At 59.1% G+C, this 25,698-nt stretch overlaps 2 protein-coding genes and 2 long non-coding RNA genes across 16 annotated transcripts; 2 read left to right on the top strand and 2 right to left on the bottom strand.

Annotated features, from left to right (window-relative positions):
* The first annotated feature begins 468 nt into the window (after positions 1–468).
* Positions 469–9,448, top strand: NRBP2 (nuclear receptor binding protein 2). 7 transcript variants are annotated; one of them, XM_072949944.1, is made up of 19 exons: positions 469–2,135; positions 2,628–2,750; positions 2,818–2,919; positions 3,008–3,097; positions 3,270–3,310; positions 3,413–3,507; positions 3,651–3,674; positions 3,747–3,830; positions 3,922–3,977; positions 4,091–4,186; positions 5,221–5,353; positions 5,482–5,584; positions 5,678–5,728; positions 5,812–5,947; positions 6,880–6,933; positions 7,008–7,071; positions 7,174–7,229; positions 7,318–7,541; positions 9,178–9,448. In XM_072949944.1, exons 1-18 carry the CDS (start codon positions 2,019–2,021, stop codon positions 7,384–7,386), a joined length of 1,494 nt encoding a protein of 497 aa, XP_072806045.1. In that variant the 5' UTR covers positions 469–2,018; the 3' UTR covers positions 7,387–7,541; positions 9,178–9,448. The 7 variants fall into 7 exon arrangements, with proteins under 7 accessions (XP_072806045.1, XP_072806046.1, XP_072806044.1 ...); XM_072949945.1 differs by lacking the exon at positions 3,651–3,674; XM_072949943.1 differs by having other exon boundaries at positions 3,651–3,830; positions 7,333–7,541.
* On the bottom strand, positions 8,438–12,525 carry LOC140689348 (uncharacterized). The gene is made up of 2 exons (XR_012064282.1): positions 12,299–12,525; positions 8,438–8,832 (listed from the first exon to the last, which is right to left on the bottom strand). It is a non-coding gene; the product is annotated as an uncharacterized lncRNA (long non-coding RNA).
* A 30-nt stretch (positions 12,526–12,555) lies between these two features.
* On the top strand, positions 12,556–25,345 carry PUF60 (poly(U) binding splicing factor 60). 7 transcript variants are annotated; one of them, XM_072949933.1, is made up of 12 exons: positions 12,556–12,786; positions 17,455–17,535; positions 19,855–19,950; positions 20,062–20,151; positions 21,081–21,131; positions 23,184–23,345; positions 23,417–23,509; positions 23,656–23,869; positions 23,959–24,149; positions 24,288–24,423; positions 24,595–24,830; positions 24,918–25,345. In XM_072949933.1, the coding sequence occupies exons 1-12, from the start codon at positions 12,763–12,765 to the stop codon at positions 25,215–25,217; spliced, it is 1,674 nt and encodes a 557-aa protein (XP_072806034.1). In that variant the 5' UTR covers positions 12,556–12,762; the 3' UTR covers positions 25,218–25,345. The 7 variants fall into 7 exon arrangements, with proteins under 7 accessions (XP_072806034.1, XP_072806038.1, XP_072806036.1 ...); XM_072949934.1 differs by having other exon boundaries at positions 12,618–12,786; positions 17,458–17,535; XM_072949938.1 differs by lacking the exon at positions 12,556–12,786 and adding an exon at positions 13,087–13,101.
* LOC140689349 (uncharacterized) lies at positions 17,959–23,225 on the bottom strand. The gene is made up of 2 exons (XR_012064283.1): positions 22,572–23,225; positions 17,959–18,928 (listed from the first exon to the last, which is right to left on the bottom strand). It is a non-coding gene; the product is annotated as an uncharacterized lncRNA (long non-coding RNA).
* Positions 25,346–25,698: the final 353 nt, after the last annotated feature.

Raw genomic sequence — 25,698 nt, 5'->3', positions numbered from 1 at the left:
GTTCAGTGTCCTGTTTTTTTGACCACAGCCTTTCTCACCATTTTTTGGCTCAGTACGTGGCTTTTTGATCTCCATAAGGATTCCATCAGCTGTAGTTGCCCATTGCACTGCTGGGCTCCAGGAGGGCCTGGGCTGATTGTCTCATGGTACAGCCTCTCCTGATAGGTACAACCCTTTGTGGGTTACCTGACCAGCTTTGTTTTGGAGGTATGGCCTTTAGAAGTTACAAACAATTGTTTTTATGTGAACAAAGCTCTCTTCTTGACTTTAGCTTTTGAGAGGTTCATGCACAAATCTGTGTAGTGTTTCTGTGGATATAAGAGATGAAAGAAAAAATGAGCATGGACAACCTCGGGTGACGTAAAGCTGTATGCCGTGTGATCGCTGCGTGCGCTGTAGTTAGGTCACTGTCAGACTCTTAAAAGAGCCTAGAACTTCAGTCAGCTGAAGAGTGTGTCTTTTTGGGGTAGGTGACCGAGGGCCAAGACTTGCTGGCCGATCCTTACAGCACAGAGCAGTTCACAGCACTACTCAGAGGTTGAGCAGCGGGTGACACTTTTGCAGGATCACTTGGGGCTGGATGGAACTGGGAGCAGGCTGATGCCGCCGTCCCGAGAAGCGGTGCTGGTCCTAAAAGGATGACAGCAGTGGAGACATGAAAGGGTAGGTGCTGTCTGTGTGGAAGGTTAGGAGAAAGAGGTGTCCCAAGGGACTCTCAGACCAACAGGGCTGAAGGCCTTCTACGGAGGTGGAGGAGCTCAGTGTTTAAGTTTGAGAGAAGGCAGGCACGCGTGTCTACTTTTCTCTCCAGAAAGAGAAAGTGAAGGGTGGGTGAGGACTCAGCGGGTTTTCAAGGAAGACCATGGGAAGGTAGTGGGGGTTGTGGGGTCAATGGGGACGTTAGACAAGAATTCTAGAGTTCATCTCTTGATATGGCTGGAGTGGTGAGGGGGCCTCCGGGAGGGTGATGTGGCTGCATTTGAGTGGGGCTGGGGCTCCCTCCTGATGGCTCCACTGTCCAAGAAGCGCCATTAGCAGAAAGCCGAGAGATGGGAAATCGCTATCCTGGGATGTGAGAAGGTGAGCATGTGGATGAGAAAGGGAAGCACTGAATTGCGGGCCAGTGGGAGGTCTATGGGCAAAAAGTAAAGTCAGCCTGGTTTGAATATTTTTGTCTTCTTAAGTGACCCTCGCACTTACTCCTAGGGGAAGGGTGACGCGCGGGCAGAGCTGGCCTCCCAAATGCCCCCTCCCTGGCCTTTCCCCAGACTGTCGCGGTGCAACCCCGGGGCCGAGTGGGCTGCCCTGGCCCTGCTCCACGCTGGGTTCACCCCAGGGCGGGACCCGGGGACCGAGGGCGGGTTTCAGGAAGTGTGTGGCAGGAGTGTGGTGGGGAAGCATTGCGGGAAGTAGGAGCGGCTCTAAGAACTGGGCAGGGCCGGTCCGCGCGCGCCGCCGCGCGCCCAGGGAGGCCCTGACGGACCTGGTTCTAGGCCGTCACGGAAAGCTCCGGGTCCGGCCAGCTCGATTCAGGCTGGTTCCGGGGCCTCCTCTCGCTGCAGCCAAGAGCCGCAGCTCCCTCGGGGCTCCGGGCCGGGACCGCGCAGCTCCGCGGGGCGGGGCCCTAGACGTGGCGGGCGGGACCTCTCCAGGGTGGGGTCCGCGAGGCGGGGCCTTGGAGGATCTGGGCGGGGCTCGTGGGCGGGGCCCCGTCTGGGGCGGGGCCTTGGCCGAGGACAGGTGGGACATCTGCCAGGCGCAGCGAGGCTCTGCATTCCGCGGGGAAGCTCCACTCTAGCTCCGGCCCCGGGAGGCAGCTCTGGCGGGGTAGGCGGGCTCCACCCCCAGGCCGGTCGCGCGCCCGCGCCTCTCAATTCCCGGAGCCGGGGTTGGGGCTCCAGGGGGTGGTGGCGGCTCCGCTCCCAGCTGGGCGCCTGGGCGCGGGGCCAGGACGGGCGGGGAGCGGCGGCGCTGGGCGGTGGATCGCGCGGAGGGCGGCGGCCTGGGCCCGCCGAGCCATGGCGGCCCCGGAGCCGGTGCCGAGGCGGAGCCGGGAGAGGGAGGACGAGAGCGAGGACGAGAGCGACATCCTGGAAGAGAGCCCGTGTGGCCGCTGGCAGAAGCGGCGGGAGCAGGTGGGCACTGTGGGGCGGGGCGAGTCGCCGCCCTCCTCGGGCTGAGGGACCCCTGTGGCCACGCAGGGCCGTGCGAACTCTGGGGAACCAGGAGGCCCGAAACCACTCCGCAACCTCACGCAGGTGACCCCCTTCTTGACTGGCCCTTGCACTCCTTTAGCCTGGCCCCCGCGTTCCAGTGAGGAAGCCCTGATATCCTAAGGGCCAGTCTCCTGAAGCCACCTTCCCGTGCCTCTGAGACCAGCTGTTAGCCCCCTAGGATGATCCTCAACCCCCTGAAACGTGCCCCAAATCCCCTCAGCCCAGCCCTGGACACCACCCTTCTCCTGGGCCAGTCCTCCTCAGACCCCCCAGCTTCCCACCAGAGCAAGCCAGCGCCTGCATCACATGCTTGGGCCCGAGGGAAAGGATAAGAGCAGAGACCAAACCCTGCCCTGTGCTCTTCTCCCCACATGCATGCCCACACACCCATGCCCCCACCCCCACAACCAGGTGAACCAGGGGAACGTGCCCGGGGTCCAGAGCACCTTCCTGGCCATGGACACGGAGGAAGGGGTGGAGGTGGTGTGGAACGAGCTGCACTTCGGTGACAGGAAGGCCTTTGCCACCCATGAGGTAAGGCCCACTGCCACCTCCCCGACCCCACCTCCCATCACCCTCGTGACCACCCCCCCCTTCCCAGGAGAAGATTCAGACCATGTTTGAGCAGCTGGCGCTGGTGGACCACCCCAACATTGTCAAGCTACACAAGTACTGGCTGGATGCCTCTGAGGCCCGAGCTCGGGTGAGCTGCCGGGCAGGACGGGTGGGGGGAGAGGCGCGGCTGGAGGCACCTGCAGTTGGTGGAGTCCGTGGGCCTGCCCGCCTCGCAGGTCGTCTTCATCACAGAGTACGTGTCATCAGGCAGCCTCAAGCAATTCCTCAAAAAGACAAAGAAGAACCACAAGGCCATGAATGCCAGGGTATGGGGAGTGGGCTGGACGCGTCAGGGCAGGATGGGTTCCAGGCACTGTTTGGTGTGGAGAGGGTGAGGGGTGGAGAGCGGCTTTGGGGTAAGGAACTGGCTTGGGCCGGGGCAAATCAGGCCCAGCTGGCTTTCCGCCCACCTACCCCACGGAGTCCATCCACCGCCAGGCCTGGAAGCGCTGGTGCACGCAGATCCTGTCCGCGCTCAGGTGAGGGCCTGGGTTCGCCGGAGCGCCTACAACACAGTACCCCCACCTCCCTGACCCGGTACCCCTGACCCAGCTCCACCTGCTGTCACCTCCTGTCCCCAGCTTTCTGCACTCCTGCAGTCCTCCCATCATCCATGGGAACCTGACAAGTGACACCATCTTCATACAGCACAACGGCCTCATCAAGATTGGCTCTGGTGCTGGCAGGGTGGGGCTGGGGGTGGGGGCAGATTGGGGGTAGGGGGCAGGGCTGGGAGGCCTGTCAGGAATGGAGGGCAGAGGGTGCCCAATGCCCCACCAAGTTGACGCCCGCTCTTTCTCTCCGCGCTGACCGGCTCAGTGTGGCACCGAATCTTCTCCAATGGTGCGTGGGGACCCTCGGGGGATGGAGGGCCATGGAGAGGTCCAGCCTGCTCATCCCCTGGACTCTCCATAGCGCTCCCGGACGATCTCCGAAGCCCCATCCGCGTTGAGCGGGAGGAACCTCGGAACCTGCACTTCTTCCCGCCAGAGTACGGAGGTGAGTCCAGGTGCCCCGCCCCACCGCGCCCCTCCCTGCCCTGTGTGCACCGCATGCGCTGTACTCGCCCTGACTTGCTCTCTCCTTTCAGAGGTTGCTGATGGCACTGCCGTAGACATCTTCTCCTTTGGGATGTGTGCACTGGAGGTACCAGCCCCTTAGCCTCCGGGCATCCTCCCAGCCAGCTCCACCCATCTCACCTGTGCTGTCCCTTGTGCATGCCTGACCTTGCCCATGCCTGACCTTGCCCTGCCCTCCAGATGGCTGTGCTGGAGATCCAGGCCAATGGGGACACCCGGGTCACAGAGGAGGCCATCGCCCGTGCCAGGCACTCCCTGAGTGACTCCAACATGCGGGTAAGCTGCTTGCCTTTCCCCTCTCAGCTGGCTGTCGGTGTTCCAGGTGGGGCCGGTGAGGCGCTTTGGGCAAGCCTAGAGGTGCAGCAGGTCAGTGCCAGGCCCGCTGCACAAGGCCTCACCCCTCACCCCTCCAAGGAGGGCCTTACTGGGAGCGCATGTTGAGTTCCAGACCTGAAGGCTCTCAAGGCACAATCTAAGCACAGAGAAACCAGAGAAGCACTCCCTATGTGGGCACAATTTTTATACCCATTTTATAGGTAAAAAAACTGAGGATCTGGGAGGCTTTAGAGTGAGTGGTGGGGCCTGTGTTTGCACCCCGGTCTGCCTGACTCCACACCCCTGCATGGAAGGCTCCAGGAGATAGACTAGAAATTATGTGGTCCCAGCTTGGGAGGGGTGGGGAGTGGGCAAAGGGCATATGAGATGGAAGCTGCATCCACAACCTCTCTGCAGAGTCTAGCGACTGTCTGGCATAACCACACGGCCTCTGGGGATGGGAGGGGAGTAATGAGGCCTGGATGGACAGGAGAGGCAGTGGAGGGCATGGATCTGGGGCCAGAAGACCCATCAAGGTCATCTCCAGAGTAGGGCCTGACCTGCAGCAACAGAAGAGGGGTGGGCTGTAGGTAGGTGGGCTCATGCTGGGCTGCACTGCCCTCCAGGGGCTAAGCTGCCTGCCGGCACTCTGCCCAGGCCCAGGGCTGCAAGGCAGGGGCTGGTGTCCTCCATCAGCAGCACAGACTTCACCTATGAATTGGAGGTGACAGTGCCTGCTCCCCACTATTTTTGTGAGGGTTATCGGAAGTAGAACATGGGGAGTTCTGGCCTAGGGCAGCCTTGAGTGTCCTGTCTGCAGAATCAGGCCTTGGCCTGGCCACTGACAGGTTGCCTATCCCTATGCACGTTCCTGCATGAAGGCTCCCATGGGGGTTGGACCCCTGGGGTCTGGGGACTTCAGCGGTTTCCTCTTCTCACTGTGGGGCCACAGCAGAGAGAATCCACCTAGTTCAGCGTCCTCTCCACACCCCCAGGAGTTCATCCTCTCCTGCCTGGCCCGGGACCCTGCTCACCGGCCCTCTGCCCACAACCTCCTCTTCCACCGTGTGCTCTTCGAGGTGCACTCGCTGAAGCTCCTAGCAGCTCACTGCTTCATCCAGCACCAGTGTGAGGGGCAGGCCAGCCTGGGGGTGGGCCCGAGGGCCTGGGGTCGGGATGCAAAGGGCCCCCCACCCCCGCCCCGCAGGACCTCGTGCCTCAGGGTCCGCTGCTCTGAGTGCTCCTGCGGCCTGCAGACCTCCTGCCTGAGAATGTGGTGGAGGAAAAGACCAAGGCAATGGACCTGCATGCAGTCCTGGCAGAGATCCCCCGGCCCCACCAGCCCCCACTGCAGTGGCGGTGAGTGGCCTGCAGTCCTGCCCCCTCCACCTGGTCCTGCCCCACTGGCAGGGCAGGCAGGCCACCCTCATGCACTTCTCACACCCATACCAGGTACTCAGAGGTCTCCTGCTTGGAGCTGGACAAGTTCCTGGAGGATGTCAGGTGAGGGCTGGAGTGAGGCTAGGGAGCAGGCAGCTGTTGGCCTGAGTCCCTAGCCACCCCCCCCCCACCAACCGTGTCCCCAGGAATGGGATCTACCCACTGATGAACTTTGCTGCTGCTCGGCCCCTGGGGCTGCCCCGTGTGCTGGCCCCACCCCCCGAGGAGGCCCCGAAGGCCAAGACCCCGACGCCAGAACCCTTTGACTCGGAGACCAGAAAGGTCAGCCTCTGCCCCTGCTACACAGGCCTGCCCACTGCCCAGAGGGGTGTTTTCCTCGGGGCTTCAAGTCCCCTGGGCCAGCTCTCCTCCAGGCTGCTGGAGACCAGGTCCTGGCTGACCCCTTTGTGGGTAGTACAAGCTGGGATTCCCCACTTCCCCAAGGCTCCCACAGACCCCTTCATCCCCGCCGCCTGCCCCCGGACATGCTGCCACTCTGATCCCACCTCCTTGGTTTGCTGACTCCCTGGCCGTTGTGCCCTGGTGTGTCCTCCAAGACCCCCAGGCATTGCGTTTGCCCCCACCACTCCTTCTGCAGGGCTCCCTCCCAGCCAGGGGCCTCGCCTGTCAGCCTGCGGCCTCTCTCCGGTTCCTTGTCCACACCCCCTGGGTTCCAGAGGCTCTGGCTTTGGCCTTGGGTGTGTCTCTGTGGTCACCGCCCTGATCTGGGCCACCTCGGTTCCCGCCCTGGGCGCTGCACCAGCCCCCAGCCTGGCCTCCCACCTGGCTTTTCTCTGCAGTGCAGCCAGAATTTATATCCAGACAGCCACAGCTGCCTACAGAGATTGTGGGGTCCTCAGCCTGACCCTGGCACGCTAAGCCCTGGTCCTGGTGGCCTACTTCTGCCCTGTCACATCCCTGCCTACATCTCTCTGCCCCGCTTCCCACAGCTCTTTGTTCAGGTGTTCTCTCCACTTGCGAAAACTCTATTCATTTTTCAGTACCCGGCTTCAATGTCTACTCGTCTGGACGTTTTCCTTAACTCACCAGGCTACTAGCAGTGAGATGTGCTTTCTAGGCTCCCCTTAGAGGTTTCTTCCATTTCCAGTCTTTGCTACCCCTTCTGGGCCCCTTCGAGGCAGTATTTGCCCATGCTGCTTAGTTTCTGAGGTCCTGCCTTTGTGAGTGACCTTGGCCTCTCCCCCCCACCCCAGGTGATCCAGATGCAGTGTAACTTGGAAAGAAGCGAGGACAAGGCCCGCTGGCATGTGAGCGTGGGGCACCAGGGAGGGGGAGGGGCGGGGCGGGCTCCTGGAGCCAACTGAGCCTCCTGCCTCCCCAGCTCACTCTGCTTCTGGTGCTGGAGGACCGGCTGCACCGGCAGCTCACTTATGACCTGCTCCCAAGTAGGCTGGACGGAACCTGGGCAGGGGCGGAGACAGGGCTGCTCAGGCAGGGCTGCAGCCTCACCCCTTGTCCCCACTCCCTTGCCCTCGCCCCTGCCACAGCCGACAGCGCCCAAGACCTCGCCTCTGAGCTAGTGTACTACGGCTTCGTCCATGAGGTGTGCAGGCTGGGTGCAGCTAGCCTGGGAGGGTGCGCAGGGTGAGCCACGCCCCTCCGTCCCCCCATGCCTCCCTCTCACCCTGCAGGATGACCGGACGAAGCTGGCTGCCTTCCTGGACAGCACCTTCCTCAAGTACCGCGGAACTCAGCCATGACTTTGATCATGCACCTCAGTCCCCTAGCCCCGGGAACCAGACCTCTCAGCCCACGGCCCATTTGGGGAAGCTCAGCATTGGCCCCTGGGTCAGGGTGGGGGACCAGGGGCTGCCTTCTGCCTGTGTGCCTGGAAGCTGTGGACCAAACACCTCTAGTGAGCTTCCAAGGGGCCCAGGGGTGGGCTGAGGGTGGTGGGGTTGGGCCCATCAGGGGGCGAGGGAGCCGGGGGTGGGGGTAGGGAGAGTGGCTAGGCCCAGCAGGTCCTTAGGATGCAAGGAGCCAGCCTCCATGCAGCCAGCATCCCTCCCACCTCCTTCATTTCCGGGCCTCAGTTACATGCCAGACACTGGTCAGTGACCAAGCCCTTGGTGTGAGGGTACCTGGACCGCGGGGAGCCACGGCACAGTGCTGGTGCTGGGGGTCAGCCCTGGACAGACGTATGCCTGGGGAGACAGTCCATCCCATGTTGGTACCACAGGCCCACACAAGGAACCACCACCTTCATCGAATGGTAAAGCACCTGCAGGTGTCAGGCACGCCGCTGGGCGTGGGGCAGGGCCATGACCTGGCAGGGTAAGCAAAGGGCAGAGACACTCGGAGAAGCCCAGGTTCCCAGCTCCAGGGGGCTTTGGCCCCCACCCCCCGACCCCCTGTCCAGGAGAGACCCCCTCTGGAGCCCCTCAGACTCTCCATTGCAGCTGCCTCTGCAGACACTGACACTCTCCTGTCTCCTGCAGCTCCTCCTGAGCGCTGTTTCTCTCCTCAGGCCTCAGCCCAGAGTGGGCAGGGTCAGGTGTCCTCCCCGCCTACCTCCTCTCCAGCCCGCCTCTCTCATCTCCTCCCAGGCAGCTGCATCCCTGGGTCCTAAGGATGTCAGTTCCTGGTTCCCAGTCTCTCCCCATTGCCCTAGCCTCGGTTCTCTTGGACCAGCCTCCCTCCATTTTCAAACTTAATCATCCTCAAACATTTTAATCTGCATGGATAAATTCAGTGCATTCAGGTTTCTTTTTAAGCGCTTCAAATGTCAAACAAGAAAGGCTTACCGCTGTATTAGTTCTCTGTTGCTATAAGAATTTACTACAAACTCAGTAGCTGAAACCAACACATTTCTATAGTTCTGTAGGTCAGAGGTCTGCCAGAGATCCCACCAGACTAAAACCAAGTTGTTAACAAGACTGAATGTCTTTGTGGAGGTCCTGGGGGAGAACCCATTGCCTGCTCCTTTGGGTTGTTGGCTGGCAGGTGTCAGGCATGGCTCTGGGCACTGGGCAGGAACTGATCTCCTTGCAGTGATGGGGCTGAGGTCCCCATTCCTTGCCTGCTGTAAACTGAAGGCCATTCTCAGCTTCTAGAGGCTGCTACATCCCTTGGCTCGTGGCCCCTTCCTCCATCATCAAAGCCAGCAACATCAGATTGAGTCTTTCTCATGAGCTATGTCTGCTTTTCTGCAGGCAAGAAAGCTTCAAGTGACTAAGTTAGGTACATCGGATAATCCAGGATAAGTTCCCCACCTCAAAGTCCTTAATCTTAATCATATCTGCAAAATTCCTTTTACTGTGTGAAGTAACATTCACAGGTTCTGGGATTAGGACATGGACATCTCTGCAGGGGTGGTGGGGTGGCCGTGACCCACCCACAACATCGCCCTAGCCAAAACCCAGAACACCTTGCTAAGGCATTCAAATAATTCCATGTACAAATAAATACAGTGAATCTCAAGTTACCTTAAACATGCCAATACTCTTTACAAAATTATTCAAGTTCTCACACCTTTCAACTTAAAATTACAGTCTGAAATCACTTTCACATCCAGTTGGCAGTCCTGATGCTAAGCTGTCTGATTCTGCATCTTCTTAAATAGTGCGAGTGTCAAGTGCGTAACAGACTGCCGGCAATTAAACCGAAGTCAAAAGGATCAATGCTACCATTGCTTCATGTAATGTCTATGCTGAGGTTTTCATTTTAACGTTTATCTTTTCAAAGCTATATATATATTACTTTTAATGTGGAATTTTTTTAGACCAGTAATAAATAAATAATACATGCAGTCTCCAACCCTGATCCTTTCCAAATTCAACTCTTAGCTGTTTCTTCAGGTGTTTAAAAAATGTATGGTTTTCATTGGGTTTTCTACATTAGGCATTCAGTGTCCTTGTGGTGTCCTCTGGGAGAAGGGGAGTCACTGGCCTCCCTCCTGACCAGCAACATCCCAGCGTGACAGATGTCTGTGCAGGGTCATGGGTACTATCACAGCTTCACTCCCAAGGTCCCGGCAGAGAACGCAGTGTCCTAGGATTGTATTTGATTTCTTGCACAACTTTTTGTTTTCCCTGCAGTTAATAATTGCCTTTTGGGGGAGTTTAGTTTTCTACACACGTCTCACTGAGTCCTCCCTGGATCCTCCTGCAGAAGTGTGGACCTCCTCTCAATACTCGGCGTTTGTTGCATAATTGACCACTTTCATCTTTTCCGGGAGCCCCCACCCCACCAACTCCCTGCCCCAGACTTGTTCTGGGGCCTGAGGCCCAGCTGTCGGCAGGGGCTGGTCCTTCACCAGCGTCTTTTCTCTCGCGTCTGGATCCCTGCTTTCCTCTTCCTTCATTGGCTCTCTGCTGAAGGAGGAAAACCCTCCCAGTTCCCTGAGAGGACGCACAGGGGGTTGTGGCGTCTTTGCCCATTTGTCCTGATTCCACTCACAAGTCCGCTTGTGGGTGTAGCTCGGCACAAATGCGGGCTAGGCTGAAGAGGACTTCTTCCCAGGATTTTGAGGGTATCATGTCATTTCCGTCTAGTCCCAAGCACTCCCATGCCTTTTGGAATTCTGACCCTTTGTGACTTCCCTCTCCCTCTCTCTTCCTCTCTCTCTCTCTCTTTCTCGATTTTCTCTTTACCCAAGTACCTTGGAAATTTTCAGTGTTGTTTTGATGTAGACCTTTTCTTTCATCTGTTGTCCAGAGATCCCAACCCTTCAGTTCTAGGAAATTTTCTCTGCCTTTTTGGTATTTCTTTCCTCTCCTCATTTTCTGGAACTCTTAATTAGATGTTGGACTTATTTTTTGAGTGCTGGTTCAGGGCATAGGCTCTGCAGCCCCTCTGCTGCTTCACTCTTGCTGTGTGATACTGGGCTGTGCCTCCACTTCCTCACCCGAAAAATGGGGATAATAATGGTACCCACTCCATGGGGCTGCTGTGAGGTTGTGCGAGTTCATTTTGAACAGGAAGGGGAGCAGTGCACACAGCACAGGAGAGCTCTGAATGCTTCAAGGCCTGATCTCACAGGGGAACCTGCCACGAGGAAGAAGCAAAAGCACCCCCTCCCCCGTGGTGGTGGCAGGTCCCAGCCAGCCCCGCCTTGTGAAGACCGCTGAGATACCAGGCCAGTTCCAAGTACTGGGAGGACTGACCAGTATGCTTATGGCTCCATTCGCTGCTTTCTGGCTGCATGGTTTTTGTTGTTGCCATTCATTCTGAAAGATTTTAACTTTATCTTTCAGCCCTTCTCTTTAACTGTTCATTTGCCTCTCATATTTTTCATTTGTAAGTGCTCTTTCTCATCTGCTGAATGCTCTTTCCTTATAGCCTCTTTTTAGTTTTATTTTATTACTATATTTGTTACTTTTTGGAGGGAAGTAATTAGGTATGTTTGTTTATAACGGAGGCACTGGGGATTGAACCCAGGACCTTGTGCATGCTAAGCACCACGTGCTCCACCTTTGAGCTATCCCCTCCCCGCCATGGCCTCTTACTGTTTCTGGATGCAACATCCTCTCTAACATCTCTGAGGACATGGTTTTAGCTGTTCTCTTTTCCTTCTTCTGCTTGCTTTATTGGCTCTGTTCATTGAGTCCCCTCCCCTTTTCCTTTTTTGCTTTTGTCCTCTTCCTCACATGTCTGGTGATCCTGGGTTGCCCAGTTGCATTTAAGGGCGAAATGAGATGATCTTAGTGGTTGGGGCTTATTGCCTGGTGAGTGTGGAGGTCAGGGATCTAGCCAGGCCATTCTCCTGACTACCTCCCAGCTGCCAGGCTTTCCTTTTGAGTTGGAAGCTACTACAGAGAGGTGCACATCTCTTTGAGGACTGTGGGTGACACGTGCTGGGGGCCAGGAATGGACGTGGCAGACAGGGTGGGGATTCCACCTATTCCCCCACTTACGGAATAGGACCTTCCCTCAATGGCCAACCCTGAAAGCGCCTCTGCTGGAGCTCACCTCCCAGCCACTGCAGGTAGGGGTTGAGGTCTGGAGTCCCGTTTCACAACTGCACTTTCATGAACCACCCCTTGGACTTGGACACTGACCTCCAGTATGCCCAAGCAGCTCCCACCGTCCACTTCCTCCAGTTTCACAATAGTCCACCTGTTTGTCTTCAGGGGTTTCTGACTTTATAAAATCCTTTCCCTATCATTTTAGAGGGAAGGGAGATGAGGAAAATATTGTCGTATTTCACTAGGGGGGTCTGTATTTCATGTTACACTCCCAGGGTTGAGAAGAGACCTGCCTAGCTGGGGGAGACACCTTGCTGCCTCGGGCAGACTAAAGTTGCTAAGCTGGCACTCTCAGGGCTGAGCTTCACTGAGTTAGGGTCTTCGGAATGGGTGTGGCATGCAGCAAACGTCCGGGGTAGCTCCACGCCAAGGATGGACACCTGGAGCCTTCAAGCAGTTCGGGAACTAAGGAGATTCCCGCGCACGCCTTTCCCACGGGACTGGGTCACAAGCCTGTCTCTCACCACTGACTCTACGACGCCATCAGTTTTAAGATGCACTACTGTTTTATGAACCACTACGAAAGAGAAAATGCTGCCAATTAAGTGAGGACACCCCACCCATGGGTAGGCACATTCAGAGCTGTTATGATGCAAAGGAGATGCATCTCGAAATCTGAGTCTGAAATACAGTGATTCTTTGTCACCTCTCTCAACTCACGCCCTGGAGGGGATCCGGCCGTCCTGTGCCCTGCCTCGGGTGCCTAGGAGGGCCATCACCTACGTCTTCCTGTGAAGGAGGCTGAGAAATGGAGCAGCAGCCAGAGGGCGGCGAGGGGGCGAAGCGAGAGCGTGATGGGGCCGGACAGAGGCGGGCGGAGGGTGGGGCGGCGGAGTGCGCCGGCCATCGCCCCCGCCCCCGACCGCTTCCCCGACAGCGTTCCGCGCCTCCGACCAGGCCCCGCCCCTTCCGGCCGCCCTTCTCCGAGCGTTAACAGTCTCTCCCGGCACCGGAAGCGCATTCCCTTTTCCTTCCACGTCTCTGGAGAAAGCACCTTTATCGCGAGAGTTCCATCCTTCCGAGGGCGTCTTCGCCGGCGCCCAGATCGCGCGAGACCGCGGTAGAAGCCGAAGCGTGTGGCGCGCGCGCGGCGGCCGCGACGGGCGCAAGATGGCGACGGCGACCATAGCTCTAGTAAGTGAAACCCCCGTGACCGCGGGCCACTATTCACGTGGCGGGAGCGGGTTGTCGGCCTGGCCTGGGCGCCAAGGGCTCCCCGGGGACGCGGCGGTCTTTCCCGGGCCCCGCGCAAGCTCCCGCGGCCTTTGGCCGCGCGAGGCGGAGGCGGGGCGGGGGCGAGGCGGGCACGAGGCTGGGGGCTGGCCTGCGGTCGCAGCTTCCGGCCCGCAAGCTTGAGCTTCCGGCGGCCAGAGCGGGAGGGCCTCGGGCGGCTCGGGCCATGGCTGCGTTTTGGGGGCCCTGTCGCTCCCGGAACCGGGTCTCTTTGCGGTGCGGCGGGCCAGGCCCCAGCGGGCGGTCTCAGGGTGGGGTCCGGCGGCCGTCGTTCCCTTCCGCCGACGGGGTGCGCCTGTGTCCCCGACTTGAAGGCGGAGCTCCTGAGAGTGTTGGCGTCTTTGCTCCCGCCCACGTGAAGGGGGCCGCTGGGCGTGCGGGGGCTTGTAGGAGGGGATCCGGGCCTGGTGAGGAAGGTGGCCTTGGTTTCTTGCGTACACAGTTGTGAATCTGCTCTCCGCAGATATTCAGCGGAGAATGGTTACCAGCTAACAAGGGCTACATCCTGCAGTTCCCACTCAGAAAGGGAAGACGTGATTTCTCATTACATGTTTCTTGAGCAGTCACTTTGTCCCAAGCGCTGTGCGAGGATTGGGAACGGTGGGGAACTAGAAGCAGCCCTTGCCCTCTTCGGGGGTCTAGTGGGCACTGGAGACTAGTTCCCGCCCCGGGTGTCCATATACTGGGTTCCTAGAGGAGCCGTGTTGGGGGAGTTGGGAGGGTAGGGGGTAGGGTGTGGACACCCAGAATAAGGAATCCTTCCAGCCCTGCTTAGTGCTTACCTCCCTGCAGTCACGTGGAGTGATTAGCATAGATGGGCAACCATAACACTTCCGTGGTGAAGTCTTCCCTCACTCTTCTTCCTCCCAGGCTTACGCGACTGACTCCCTTCCTGGACCCTTCACACGGTGCTTCATCCCTTTGTTTACCTGCCACCCTCCCCCTAACCTGTACTCAGACTGATGTGGTGAGGCCTGTTTGAGAAGGCAACTTTTGTAGGTGGCAGGAGGCTGGACAGATAGGAGAGACATCTGAGGGTCAGGGAGTGTATTTAGACTGCCTTGGCCAGGCCCTGAGGTGGGGGCTGACACCCAGTGAGGGGGCTGAACCTGTTTTACTGGGGCAGAAACTGACTCCCAATGAGAGGGAGGGCCCAGTGTGTGATTCTCAGGTCTGGCCAACCTCGTTTTCTTTCTGCCACATCTTGCTTCCTGTTGAAGCCGCAGAAGCAACTACCTTTGTGAGAGGAAAGTTAGAGAAGAGGGAAAGGTTAGGACTTGGTGACTGTGAAGTCACCAGAGTTGGATGGTGAAGGGAAGGAGGCTTGGAGACAAGGACCAAAACTCCTGGGAAAGTGGAGGTGGAAAAGACGGCAGTGAGGGTGGGTGCCTCGTCTCCCCAGGCATCACAGAGCTGCATGCACACCATGCCCCGGCCTTGGTGGGCGCTGGAGGCTGGAGCCTGCAGCACCCTTGCTCATGGGGCCTGAGGTGGGAATTGTAGCTCAGCTCTGCTGTGGCACAGTGCCAGATGCAGGTGGCCTCTTAGTAGTGGACGTGAGCAATAAGCCTGAACTCTAAGCTGGGGTTTTCAATAAGGATGTTCAGTGCCCATCTGAGTCCTCAAGAGATTAATGTGTGTATATTAGTAGGCATATATAAACTGTAAAGATCCAGGCTTACCTCATCAGCTTCTGGAAATGAGGTCCAGCCTGTGGTCTAACACGTTCCTTTTCTAACTTTTTGAATGGATAGGCTTCTAGAAGGCTTGTCTTCTTTTCTACTGTCCATGTTGGGCGTAGCAAGAACATGTTCTGTCTGGTGGTCCATGCATGCTGAGCAGTGTTGGTTTGCTGTCTTTGTTTGTTTAGGTGGGGAGGTAATTAACTAGATTGATTGATTTATTGTTTAACGGCAGTAGTGGGGATCAAACCCAGGACCTCGTACCTGCTAAGCACACTTCGTGCCACTGAGCTATACCCTCCCCCCGGCTTGCTGTCTTAAGCTGTGCTTCAGCTCTCGTGGGAGGTGGGATGGAGGGGCACTGAACCCAGCTGACAGCGATCTGGTCAGAAGAACCCAGGAGGATGCAGAAGTGCCTCTTCTCACTTGGGTGTGTCATCCACCTGGCGGCTGCAGAACCCAGCCACAGCCTTTTCCTTTGACACCTGGATTTACTCCCACTTGGGATCATCATCCCTGAGTTCCACCTGGCAGGAGCTCTGGACCCGTCTCCTCTCCCCAGGGACACGTTAGCTTATTTTCTCCTTCTGTGGGTCCCGGCCCACACATCATTTCAGAGAGGACTTCCCTGGCTGCTATGGCCGAGTATGCCTTGTAGTCCCTTTCTTCCCACCCTGTGCTTGATTTTGCGCTCATTAGCTACAGACATGATTTCATGTAGGTGCTGGTTGGCATGTCTCCTGTCTTGTGCTTCATCTGCAGTGTCCAGCACAGAGCCTGGCCGTGCAGTGGACCACATGGCACCATGTGAAGGGACCAAACAGACAGAAGGCCCTGCAGTGGGGACTTGACTCTGGCTGTTATGATAACACTAATAATCCCTATGGGTTGCTTGCCATGTGCTGAGATTGCCTTAAGTATTTAGAGCTGCTCACCGAATCTTCCTGCCAGCCCCCGGAGGCAGGCCTGAAGAGCCCTACGTCTGGAGACATTAAGTACTTACTTTTCTGGTTTTCTAGTGGAAATAATCCTTTTGCCCTGGGCTGTTGATCAGTGGCAGGGTAGGAGTTTGTGTCCCAGAATCAAGGGGCTGCACCCCTCCCCCACCCCAGAGCGGGCTTCTGGCCCCTCAACGCACTGCTGCCTGGTGCTGGGGGCTTTGTGACTGCACTACCGGCTGTGTTCATTGCCCTAGGAGGCCAGCATGTGACTGGCTGTGAGGGTAGATGGCCATTTCCTCCAAGCTCTCTTAGCATCTGCTTGGAATGGACCCCTAGGCTCCATGGGCCTGGGACTTTGTTTCTGCCATGAATGGGGTGGCGTGTCCTTTATGGAGTCCCTTGTGGACTAAATTTTTCTGCGAAGTCTCTTCTAAGCTGTATTCTGATCTCAGTGCTGTCCCGGTTACTGTGTTGACTATTACAGTAATTTGGGAGAATAGGGAGTAATTTATAAATGTGCCCTCAAGTTGACCCTATTTACAGGGGTCTTATGGTTGGATTGCATCCCCAGACATGAAGAGGCCTCTTGCTATGGGTTTTAAGGGGCAGCCTCTGCTCTGGGTGTGTTCCAAGGGCTGCCATGGGACTTGGGGGAAAGCTAGACTCTGACCCTGTTCCCAGCTGCCGTTCACCCACTGGGTGGGGCCTGTGGCAGAGGGCCCCCCTTTCCTTGGTCTCTCTCTGGGGCACAGTGTAAGCAGCAGTGGTTCCAAGTTCAGAGGGATTCTAGGCGAGTATCAGGGCTGGGTTGGCCACAGCCTCCGTGACGCTGGCCTTATCTCCAGTGCACTTGGGTTGCATGCCATCTCTCCTTTGAGGCTCGAGCTCCTGAGACATGCTCTGGCCACATCAACCCAGCCTTTGGCTTTGTGTGTGAGGCACCGAGGATGGGCATGGCTGCCCTCTGTGTTCCAGATGTCTGGGATGTGTCCTTGAGCTGCGAGTGAGTTTGTGCTGTGTGGCTTCTGAGAAGGTGGGGAAGGTCTCAAGGCCTTTCTGCTAAGACCTTATCCCTGTGATGTTGCCCCCCTTCTGCCCTTGGCCTGTCTTTGCCCTGACACCCTGCTAAGCTGCGGCAGAAGCTCCTTCTTCTATTGGGCTGGCTTTTCATGGCAGTGCTCCAGAGCCCCTCTTGGGGAGGGCTGGGTGTGGCCAAGCTCTTGTCCACCTTACTAGAGTTAGATAGCCCTGGGCAGTTTGCTTGGGGAGGGAGGCTTACATGTGCAGACCACCTGCCTGGCACTGCCACTCAGAGGGCAGTCCTCAGAGCTGTCTTCCGGAGGGGCCTGCCACCTGGCCCAGGCAAGAGACCGTGAAGGTGTTGGGACTGACGCTGAGCTGTGGGTGGCCTAACGTGTACAGGGTGCTAGAGAGGTGTCCCCGTCTGCTTCAGGAGGGAATGAGGGAGACAGCCATGTGTGTCCCTTGTCTACTTGTCCTCTCCGGCCTGGCCCAGCCTGCTAGCAGGAAAGGAACTGATCTTTAGGACCTCAGCTGTGTGGACAGAGAGCAGCTCCAGGCCCGGGGAGGGTGCCTTTCCTTTGGCCTGGGGCAGGAGCCCAGCTTTGCTTTCTCTCTGTCCCTTCTGGGGACTAGCTGCCAACTCGGGGCTGTCTCAGATTCTGCTGTGGTTTCTGCCAGGCCAGCCCCTTGTGCCAGGGTGCTGGGCAGCTGCAGGTGTGCTGGAGGAATGGGCAGGGTGAGGTGGGATGGGGCAGCGTCAGGAATGTTCAGGGGCCAAGTCAGAGCTGGTCCCTCTCTGTGTCCCTGCCTGGCTTCCCTTGCTGGTCCATGTGGAGCTCAGCTCTTAACTAGGGAAGGTGAGAGAGGGCCTGGGTGGCTGGGTCTTTTTAATGTCCGTTACAGCATCTCCTTCCTGCCTACAGCAGGTCAATGGCCAGCAAGGAGGGGGGTCCGAGCCGGCGGCGGCAGTGGTGGCAGCGGGAGACAAATGGAAACCTCCACAGGTACTGACCTTAAGCATTCTCGCCCTCAGGCCCGCCCGCCTGCCTGCCTGCCCACCTGCCTGCCTGCCCGCCCGCCTGCCTGCCTGCCTGCGTGTCCCTGGGCCCAGAGAGACCTGGCTAGGGATGGGGCGGGAGGAGCCCAAGGGACTCTTTTCTGCCTTCTGGGCAGAGATGCTTGTCTCACCAGCTGGCCAGCTTCTGGCCTGGCTCCAGCCTCCTCCTCCCTGCCTGCACTTAGCGTCTGCCCTGCTTCTGTAGTGGGTCACAGCCTCGTTTGTCTTCAGACACCAGGCAGATGGTGGTTATGGTCAGGTGGGGCATGCACCTCGGCCGGTGCCTGCACTTAGCCATTGGTGTCCTGCAGAAAGGTAGAAGTGCTGTTGCAGAATATACAGAGTATTGTTAAGAGCCAGAGATACAGAGTTTCACTTTAGGTCTCTAATTTGAATAAAACAGCAAAACAAAATGACATATAAAACAAAGCACAGGTCTTGGGGGCTGGGACAGGGCTTCCAGCTGGGCGTGGGAGAGCCTGTCCTGTTCTGGTCGCCTGGCCCAGGGGCGTGTGTCCTTTGTGGGGAAGCTGGGCCTTGTCGCTGGGTAATAAGATTCTTTATGCTTCTCCATGGCAGCACCTGCCTCCAGAGGGTTCCTGTAGGGGCTCAACAAGGTGGCCTGGAGGCCTGTTGGGGACAGGCCTGCCAGCACACATGGGTGAGGGCCATGGTATGCAGCCTGGGCCCTGGGAAGTTATGGGGGCTGGAGCTGATGGCCAAGGGAGCCAGGTTGTCCCTCTAGCCAGCCCTCCCCGACCCTGGTTGGCTATCCAGCCAGCCATTGGTTGGGAGGAGAAGGGCCTTTTGTTTATCAAGACAAAGAAGAGATTGAAAAGTTGCTAAGGGGCTGAGAGGGGGTTGGCATTGATTACCATGGTGACAGCCTGCTCTCGAACCAGAGCCCCTGGCTCTTGGGCCTCTATTCCACTAAGGAGAACTGGGCTTGGGGCCAGTTCCGAGAGCAGAGAGGACAGCCTCCCAGGAGCTAGACTGGGTCGCCAGAGGAGGGGCCTCCAGGGCTTTCTGCCCTTTGACCCTGTGCTGGAAACAAACCCAGCACTCCAGCTGGTTAGGATGGTGGTTTTGGGGGGTGTGTCAGCCAGCCCCTTTCTGCCTCCTTTGTACTTCTGTCCTTGCTCATCACTCCTGTGCTGGGGGCCTGCCTCTCTTCTCTGCTGTCTTTCCCAAGGCTTGGTGCTGGGGGCCGCAGAACACCCCCTCTGGAGCAGCTGGTGGATAGTCAGGTGTGCTCTGATCCCTGACACAGTGCTCTCCTTGGTCTGGTGGCCGTGCTCCTCTTCCAGCTCACACAGTTGTGTTCCTCCCTCTGCAAAGAGCTTAGAAACGAATTTTGATGGAAGGCATGTAAACATAATCCTAGTAGCGCCCCTCTTGTCTGCAGTGGGCTGGGAGCCTGCCACCACTACCGCCAAAGCATCTCCTCGTCCCTGTGCTCGCCTAGGGTGCTAGCAGGTGTCCACTTTGGTGTTGCGCCCCCCCACCCCCAGTCTGATCTGCTCCTGGCTTCTCTTCCCGGGGCACTGAGGTCAGCCCAGGGAGGAGTTTGGCTAAAGTGGGCTGGAACCCTCCTTTGGGGCTGTCATGGCCTAGGACAGCAACTGTCCGGGCAGTGTTTACAGTGTGCGGGGATGGGGGATATGGTACTGCACAGAGGTGTGCTGGGAGGGAGGCCCTTGCCCATTCTTGCTCTCTGATTGGTCGCCAAAACCCATCCGGAGTAGGGAAACCGAGTCTGTGGCCATGGCTAGGGCCGTGAGAAGATGTGAGGGCCTGGGTGTCAGGCCGTCCAGGAGTGAGTCCCAGTATATCCATAGAGTCCTGGTCCCCACCCTTGCCTCAGAGACTGGCTGAGGCCAGCTCTCTCTCAGTGTGGGACAGGTTCCACGAGGGCTGGGCCCCTCTGACTACTTGCTGCCTGTCTTGGTGACACCTCAGGGGCCTGGGGCCTGCAGCAGCTCTGGGTTGGCCAAGGGCCCCCAAGGTACCTGCCTACCTAAGTGTGTGTCCTGCTCGTCGTTCTGGAGGAGACAGGCCTGCGGTAGGCATAGGAATGTAAGGTGGGCAGACCTGCGTCCAGGCCAGGCAGGAGAGAGTTTGTGCTAGGCCCTTTCTGTCTCTGGGGACAGGCTGAGCTGGAGGCCATGTGCAGTTGTAGGGGGAGATGGATTGGGTGGGGCTTCTGGAGCCCCGTGAAGGAGGTCTTGAACTGGTTCTTAATGACGTCCCTGCTCCCCACCACCAGGGGACAGACTCCATCAAGATGGAGAACGGGCAGAGCACAGCCGCCAAGCTGGGACTGCCTCCCCTGACGCCTGAGCAGCAGGAGGCCCTCCAGAAGGTGAGAGTGTACTTCCCGGGGCACCATGGGCCTGGGGAAGCAGTCGGGCAGAGGAGGGCCCGTCTCCCACAGGCCGGGCCCCCCAGTGCTCCTCACCACTTTCTCTCGCAGGCTAAGAAGTATGCCATGGAGCAGAGCATCAAGAGCGTGCTGGTGAAGCAGACCATCGCACACCAGCAGCAGCAGCTCACCAACCTGCAGGTGAGCTGCCCAGCCCCACCCTCCGGCTGTGGTGCTGGCTCCGCCGGAGGCCGCCCGCCCCGCCTGGGCCGGGGAGCCTCGGCCGCCCCTCCCCGCCACCTCCACCACCTCCTTTTCCTTCTCTTCCTTCTCTTGTGCCTGCGGCCGTCCCCACAAGGTGTCGTGGTGCTCGGTTTCTCAAGGACTCCTCCTTGGGACGCCCGGGTTTCTCCCTGAGGCACGAGTGGCCCAGCCTTCCCCACCTGTTGAGCGCCCACGGCCCCCTCCCACCCCTCCTCTGTAGGCCTGCGCCCCCTCCCTTCCCCAGGTGGCTCCTCTTCTTGGACTTCAGACTGTGGCTTCAGGTCACCCCTGAGCCCATGTGCCCTGAGGCTGCATGGCTGGTGGTGCCACATGTAGAGGGGTTCCTCCCCGCCCCCACGGCCTTGGATAAGCGCAGCCAGGCCCCCACCCCTGCTGCAGTGAGTCCCAGCCACCGGCCCGGGGCCCAGGACTGAGAGGACAGGCTGGGGGTGCCTCCACGGGGCCCTGTTCTAGATGTGTGGCCGGAGGCTGCAGCAGCTGTGGGGAAGAGGACGGGGTGAGGCTGACTGGTCCCTGGGCCTTGAGCCCCTTGCCCCCGCCCAACCCTCAGACATTCACACTGCCAGGAAATGCTCTGGCTCTTCACCATGCTCCATCCGTTCCTCTTCTCCTCCTCCTCCCCCCTCCTTCTGCCCCCGCCGGCCAGGCTGTGGGGCGGGGCACCTGGGGCTCTGAGGCCCCCCTGGGCAGGTGCCGGCGGCCGGCCCTGGCCGGCAGTGTGGGAAGGCAGGTGGGCCTCCTGGCAGGGCGGGGACTCCGGGCCTTGCCGCTGTCTGCGTGAGGTGTGACGAGAGCGGAGACTGCTCGGCTCCAACAGACTGAACTCTGTCTTTACTGTCTTTCAGATGGCAGCAGTGACAATGGGCTTTGGAGATCCTCTCTCACCTTTGCAATCGGTCAATAGACATGCTCACTTCTTCCGGGGCTCATGTCCTTAGTCAGGGCTAGAGGGGGGCAGTGCAGCCCGCGTGCTGGGGACCTTGCTCCCCTAGCCGGCCCTGCCCGCCAGCTCGGGACGAGCGCAGCAGAGCGCCAGGCGTGGCAGGGCCAGTGGTGTGGGGGGCTCCCACCCCAGGACCGCCCCTGGGGAGGCCTGCATCTGCTCTGCTCTAACGAGGGCCCGCGTTAAAACTAACCGGCCAGGTAACTGCGGAGGGCAGCCGGCCAGGAGGGTAGCTGCCCATGCCAGGCCCACCTGCACCCATGCCGCCTGCACGCACAGGGTGCACCGTCCGGGCCTCCAGCTCCGCCAGTCTCCAGGCTGCTTGGGCTCCTGGGTTGGGTCAGGCCCCCGAGGAGAGAAGGGTTTTATCTCACGGCCCCGTCAAACCCTGGAGGGAGGACGGATGGATGGGTTGGGGGGCTGGGGGCACCCAAGCAAACGAGAGAGGGAAGGACAAGGACTTGGGCCTCGGGCCTGGCTGCAGCAAGGTGTAGAGGCCACCTGGCCAGGGAGCAGGCAGTGGCCGTGGCTGTGGCCTTGGCTGCCATCAGCAGAGGAGTCTGGGAAGGAGGTGCCCCCCATCCCCCAGAGGCAGGCTAAGGAGGAGGCCAGGCCCCACTCTGGGGAGTCTGAAGTGGGAAACATGGCCTTCTCTGGGGTCCGTCCCTGGTCATGCTGCTCTCATGGGGAGCCATGGCCCTGTCCTTGAAGGCCGGACAGACCCAGTGTTCTCTCTAGGAAGCGTCTGTCTGTGGGACAAGCCAGGGAGAGGGCTCTTGGCACACTTGCTGTTGGGGAGCCCACACTAAAGAGGAGATGTACTCCTGTCTTGGGGAACTTTGACCTGAGGGGCAGATGGTTCCATGTCTGGGGTGTCTGGTGCGAGAGGGGACGTGATGCCACCTTTGGGGGATGGTCCTTGGTCTCAGCAGGGCTTATTTGTTAAGAGCCTAGTTTGAGGGGGGACGTCCTGTTTGGGGGAAAATCTAGTTTGGGGGAGATGTGGACCTTACTTTTAGGATCCCTTCTGAGTGATGGGGAGGCCTGGCCTAAACTGGGCCACTTGGTGTATCTAAAGAAAGAAACTGGCCTCTGGTTATAGGGAACCTTATGAGGGCACAGGATCCCCTGTCAAGGGGCTAGAACCAGGTCCCTGTCTCCTTGGCCTGCCCCGGGCCTGTGGTCTCCTCCCCAGGCCTGGCTCCTCTTGGTGGCCCACTGCAAGCGGCTCTGGGATCCTCCCTGCTCTGCCTGGCATGTGGTGCGTGAGGCAGCAGGGTGGGAGCACTGCTCCAGGGCATGGGGAGCACAACTGCAGCTTGCCCCAGTGTGGAGGCAGCGTCTGCCCAAGCAGGGCCCTGGGGCTTCTCCTTTTGGAGGTTCTGCCACTTACCGATGTCCCTAGGAGTAGGTTGCCCTTTTTGATGAGGGTTCACAGCACGGGGGCCTGCAGAGCACCAAGCCCCAGCCCGAGTCGGCCCTGGGCCGGTGGCTGCTCTTCGTCTTCTCTCCAGGGAGCCCCTGTCCAGGCTCCTGACCCTCTCCCTGGGGTCTCTTCTGGGCGGTATCTGCCCTGTCTTCTGCCCCCTCTCTTGCCTCCACACCCGTGGGTCCCTGCAGCCTGGGCAGCTCCCCTTCCCTCTCTGTCGGAGCACTTGGCCAGGACCCTGGGAGGATCTCCCAGCCCACCCAGGTGCCTGGCCCCAGACTGGAGGGCGTGTGGCCCTATCTTCGGACCACTGTCAGCTTTGCCAGTCTGCCTGGGACCCGGGTGGGCCAGGGTGTGTCCACGTCCTGCTTTTGGGCCTGGCTTTCCTTCCATGGGGTGGGGTCGTGCTGACCCCCACCACCCTGACTGCAGGGGCTGAGCCTGCACCACACTGCCGTGTGGGGAGCCCTTCCCACAGCAGAGCGGGTGGGTGGGCCAGGAGGGGAATGGGCTGCCCGGCCTCCTGCCACCCCCTCACAAGCCAGTGGCTCTCTCTCCCCTTGTGTCCTGCTTCAGATGGCAGCTCAGCGACAGCGGGCACTGGCCATCATGTGCCGGGTCTACGTGGGCTCCATTTACTATGAGCTGGGGGAGGACACCATTCGCCAGGCCTTTGCCCCCTTTGGGCCCATTAAGAGCATTGACATGTCCTGGGACTCCGTCACCATGAAGCACAAGGTGAGAGTCGGTCTGTCCCACTTTGCCCCTGCCCTGGCTCTGCTGGCCTAACAATGTGTTCCTGTGTCCAGGGCTTTGCTTTCGTGGAGTACGAAGTCCCAGAAGCCGCACAGCTAGCCTTGGAGCAGATGAACTCTGTGATGCTGGGAGGCAGGAACATCAAGGTGAGGGCCAGGGAGGCAGAACTTGGGGTCGGTGTGTGGAGAGCTTTGTCTTTAGTCACCCAGGAGATGCACAGCAGTGCTGCCAGGAGCCTGAGTGACCAGGCTTGGTCTGACTGGGGGCTCTTCATCTCCTGCCTCTCCCTCAGGTGGGCAGGCCCAGCAACATAGGGCAGGCCCAGCCCATCATAGACCAGTTGGCTGAGGAGGCACGAGCCTTCAACCGCATCTATGTGGCTTCTGTGCACCAGGACCTCTCAGACGATGATATCAAGAGTGTGTTTGAGGCCTTCGGCAAGATCAAATCTTGCACGCTGGCTCGAGACCCCACGACTGGCAAGCACAAGGGCTATGGCTTCATTGGTGAGCTTGGGGAGGCGGGGGTGGGGGCGGGGTGGGGCCGGGGACCCACCCGACACTGGTTGGCCCTCACTGCTGCTCCTGCCTTGCAGAATATGAGAAGGCCCAGTCATCCCAGGATGCCGTGTCTTCCATGAACCTTTTTGACCTGGGTGGACAGTACTTGCGGGTGGGCAAGGCTGTCACACCCCCCATGCCCCTGCTTACACCTGCTACACCTGGAGGCCTCCCACCTGCTGCTGCTGTGGCCGCAGCTGCAGCCACAGCCAAGATTACGGCTCAGGTGAGGGCTGGTGCAGTTGTGTGGGTTCAATTGTGGTTGACAGGCCCTTCCCAGATCCTTTGGGGACTGGCTGTTAGAGTGGTTTTGAGTGGAGACAGCCAGACCGGGGACTAAGCACAGTGACCTTTCGGGTTGCAGGAAGCAGTGGCTGGAGCAGCAGTACTGGGTACCCTAGCCACACCTGGACTGGTGTCCCCTGCACTGACTTTGGCCCAGCCTCTGGGGGCTTTGCCCCAGGCTGTCATGGCTGCCCAGGCCCCTGGAGTCATCACAGGTGAGCCTGGGCGGGTCAGAGGTTTCCTCCTTCCCCTGCTCCTCTCCTCTGGGCCCGAAGCCCTTAATTAGCGGCCTGAGCCCTCCATGCCCCCAGCAGTTCAGCTGTGCTCCTTCTTGGGAATGGCAGAGGTGGGGAAGGTGACTACTGGACCTGGTGGATTTGCTGCAGGTGTGACCCCAGCCCGGCCTCCCATTCCGGTCACCATTCCTTCTGTGGGAGTGGTGAACCCCATCCTGGCCAGCCCACCGACACTCGGCCTCCTGGAGCCCAAGAAAGAGAAGGAGGAGGAAGAGCTGTTTCCTGAGTCAGAGAGGCCGGAGATGCTGAGTGAGCAGGAACACATGAGCATCTCAGGCAGCAGTGCCCGCCACATGGTGATGCAGAAGCTCCTCCGCAAGCAGGAGGTGGGCGGTGGGGCCGGCGGGTGGGGGTAGGGCCGGGCAGGATCGGGTGGTCCGGCTAGCCACAGCTCTCAGCTGTCCCTCCCACAGTCCACAGTGATGGTTCTGCGCAACATGGTGGACCCCAAGGACATCGATGACGACCTGGAGGGGGAGGTGACTGAGGAATGTGGCAAGTTTGGTGCTGTCAACCGTGTCATCATCTACCAGGAGAAGCAGGGCGAGGAGGAGGACGCGGAGATCATTGTCAAGATTTTTGTGGAGTTTTCCATGGCTTCTGAGACTCACAAGGCCATCCAGGCTCTCAATGGGCGCTGGTTTGCTGGCCGCAAGGTGGTGGCGGAAGTGTATGACCAGGAGCGTTTTGATAACAGTGACCTCTCTGCGTGACCTTGGCCCCATTCCTTGGACTTTTAATTTTTCCTTGTTTCCTCTGGGTTTTATAGAGTGATTCTTGGTGGTATCTTGGGCCCAGCCGCCCAGCCTGTGGATAAAGGTGCAGATGCTGCTGGCCCTGAGCGTTGCTGTCTGACAGTGGTCTTGTGCTTATTGGCTCCCGTGGGGGTTGGGTGGGCGTCAGGACAAGCCCGCGGCTGTGCAGAGGCAGTGGGCTTTGGAGGCCAAGAACTGAGTCGGGGGAGGAAGGCATTCACCAGTATCAGCAGGGGCTGCTTGGTTCCTTAGTACTGAGGGTAGCAGAGGACCCAGCCTGATGGGTAGGGGCGGCTTTCCTGGTAGGCGGGGTCTCCACTTTCATTTGCACAGGTAGTGCTGGGAGAAGGCTGGCCCAGAGCCCCTGAAGTCCCGGGATACATTGAGTCCACCAGACAAATGGAGTGTCGCCTCTCCCGGCGTCCTGCCCTCAGGGAGC

The sequence above is a fragment of the Vicugna pacos genome, chromosome 25 (assembly GCF_048564905.1).
Source record: "Vicugna pacos chromosome 25, VicPac4, whole genome shotgun sequence".
Lineage (NCBI taxonomy): Eukaryota > Metazoa > Chordata > Mammalia > Artiodactyla > Camelidae > Vicugna > Vicugna pacos.
The sequence above is the reverse complement of the archived record's forward strand: the minus strand, read 5'-3'. Positions and strand labels throughout refer to the sequence as shown.

Bases quoted from the DNA above. Each gene is read 5' to 3' on its own strand.
- PUF60 (XM_072949933.1), top strand. From the start codon at position 12,763: ATGGCGACGGCGACCATAGCTCTA. The intron at 17,536-19,854 runs GTACTGACCTTA...CCCCACCACCAG, and splicing joins ACAAATGGAAACCTCCACAG to GGGACAGACTCCATCAAGAT. The intron at 19,951-20,061 runs GTGAGAGTGTAC...TTTCTCTCGCAG, and splicing joins AGCAGGAGGCCCTCCAGAAG to GCTAAGAAGTATGCCATGGA.
- NRBP2 (XM_072949940.1), top strand. From the start codon at position 2,019: ATGGCGGCCCCGGAGCCGGTGCCGAGGCGGAGCCGGGAGAGGGAGGAC. The intron at 3,098-3,269 runs GTATGGGGAGTG...ATCCACCGCCAG, and splicing joins ACAAGGCCATGAATGCCAGG to GCCTGGAAGCGCTGGTGCAC. The intron at 5,354-5,481 runs GTGAGGGGCAGG...TGCGGCCTGCAG, and splicing joins CTGCTTCATCCAGCACCAGT to ACCTCCTGCCTGAGAATGTG.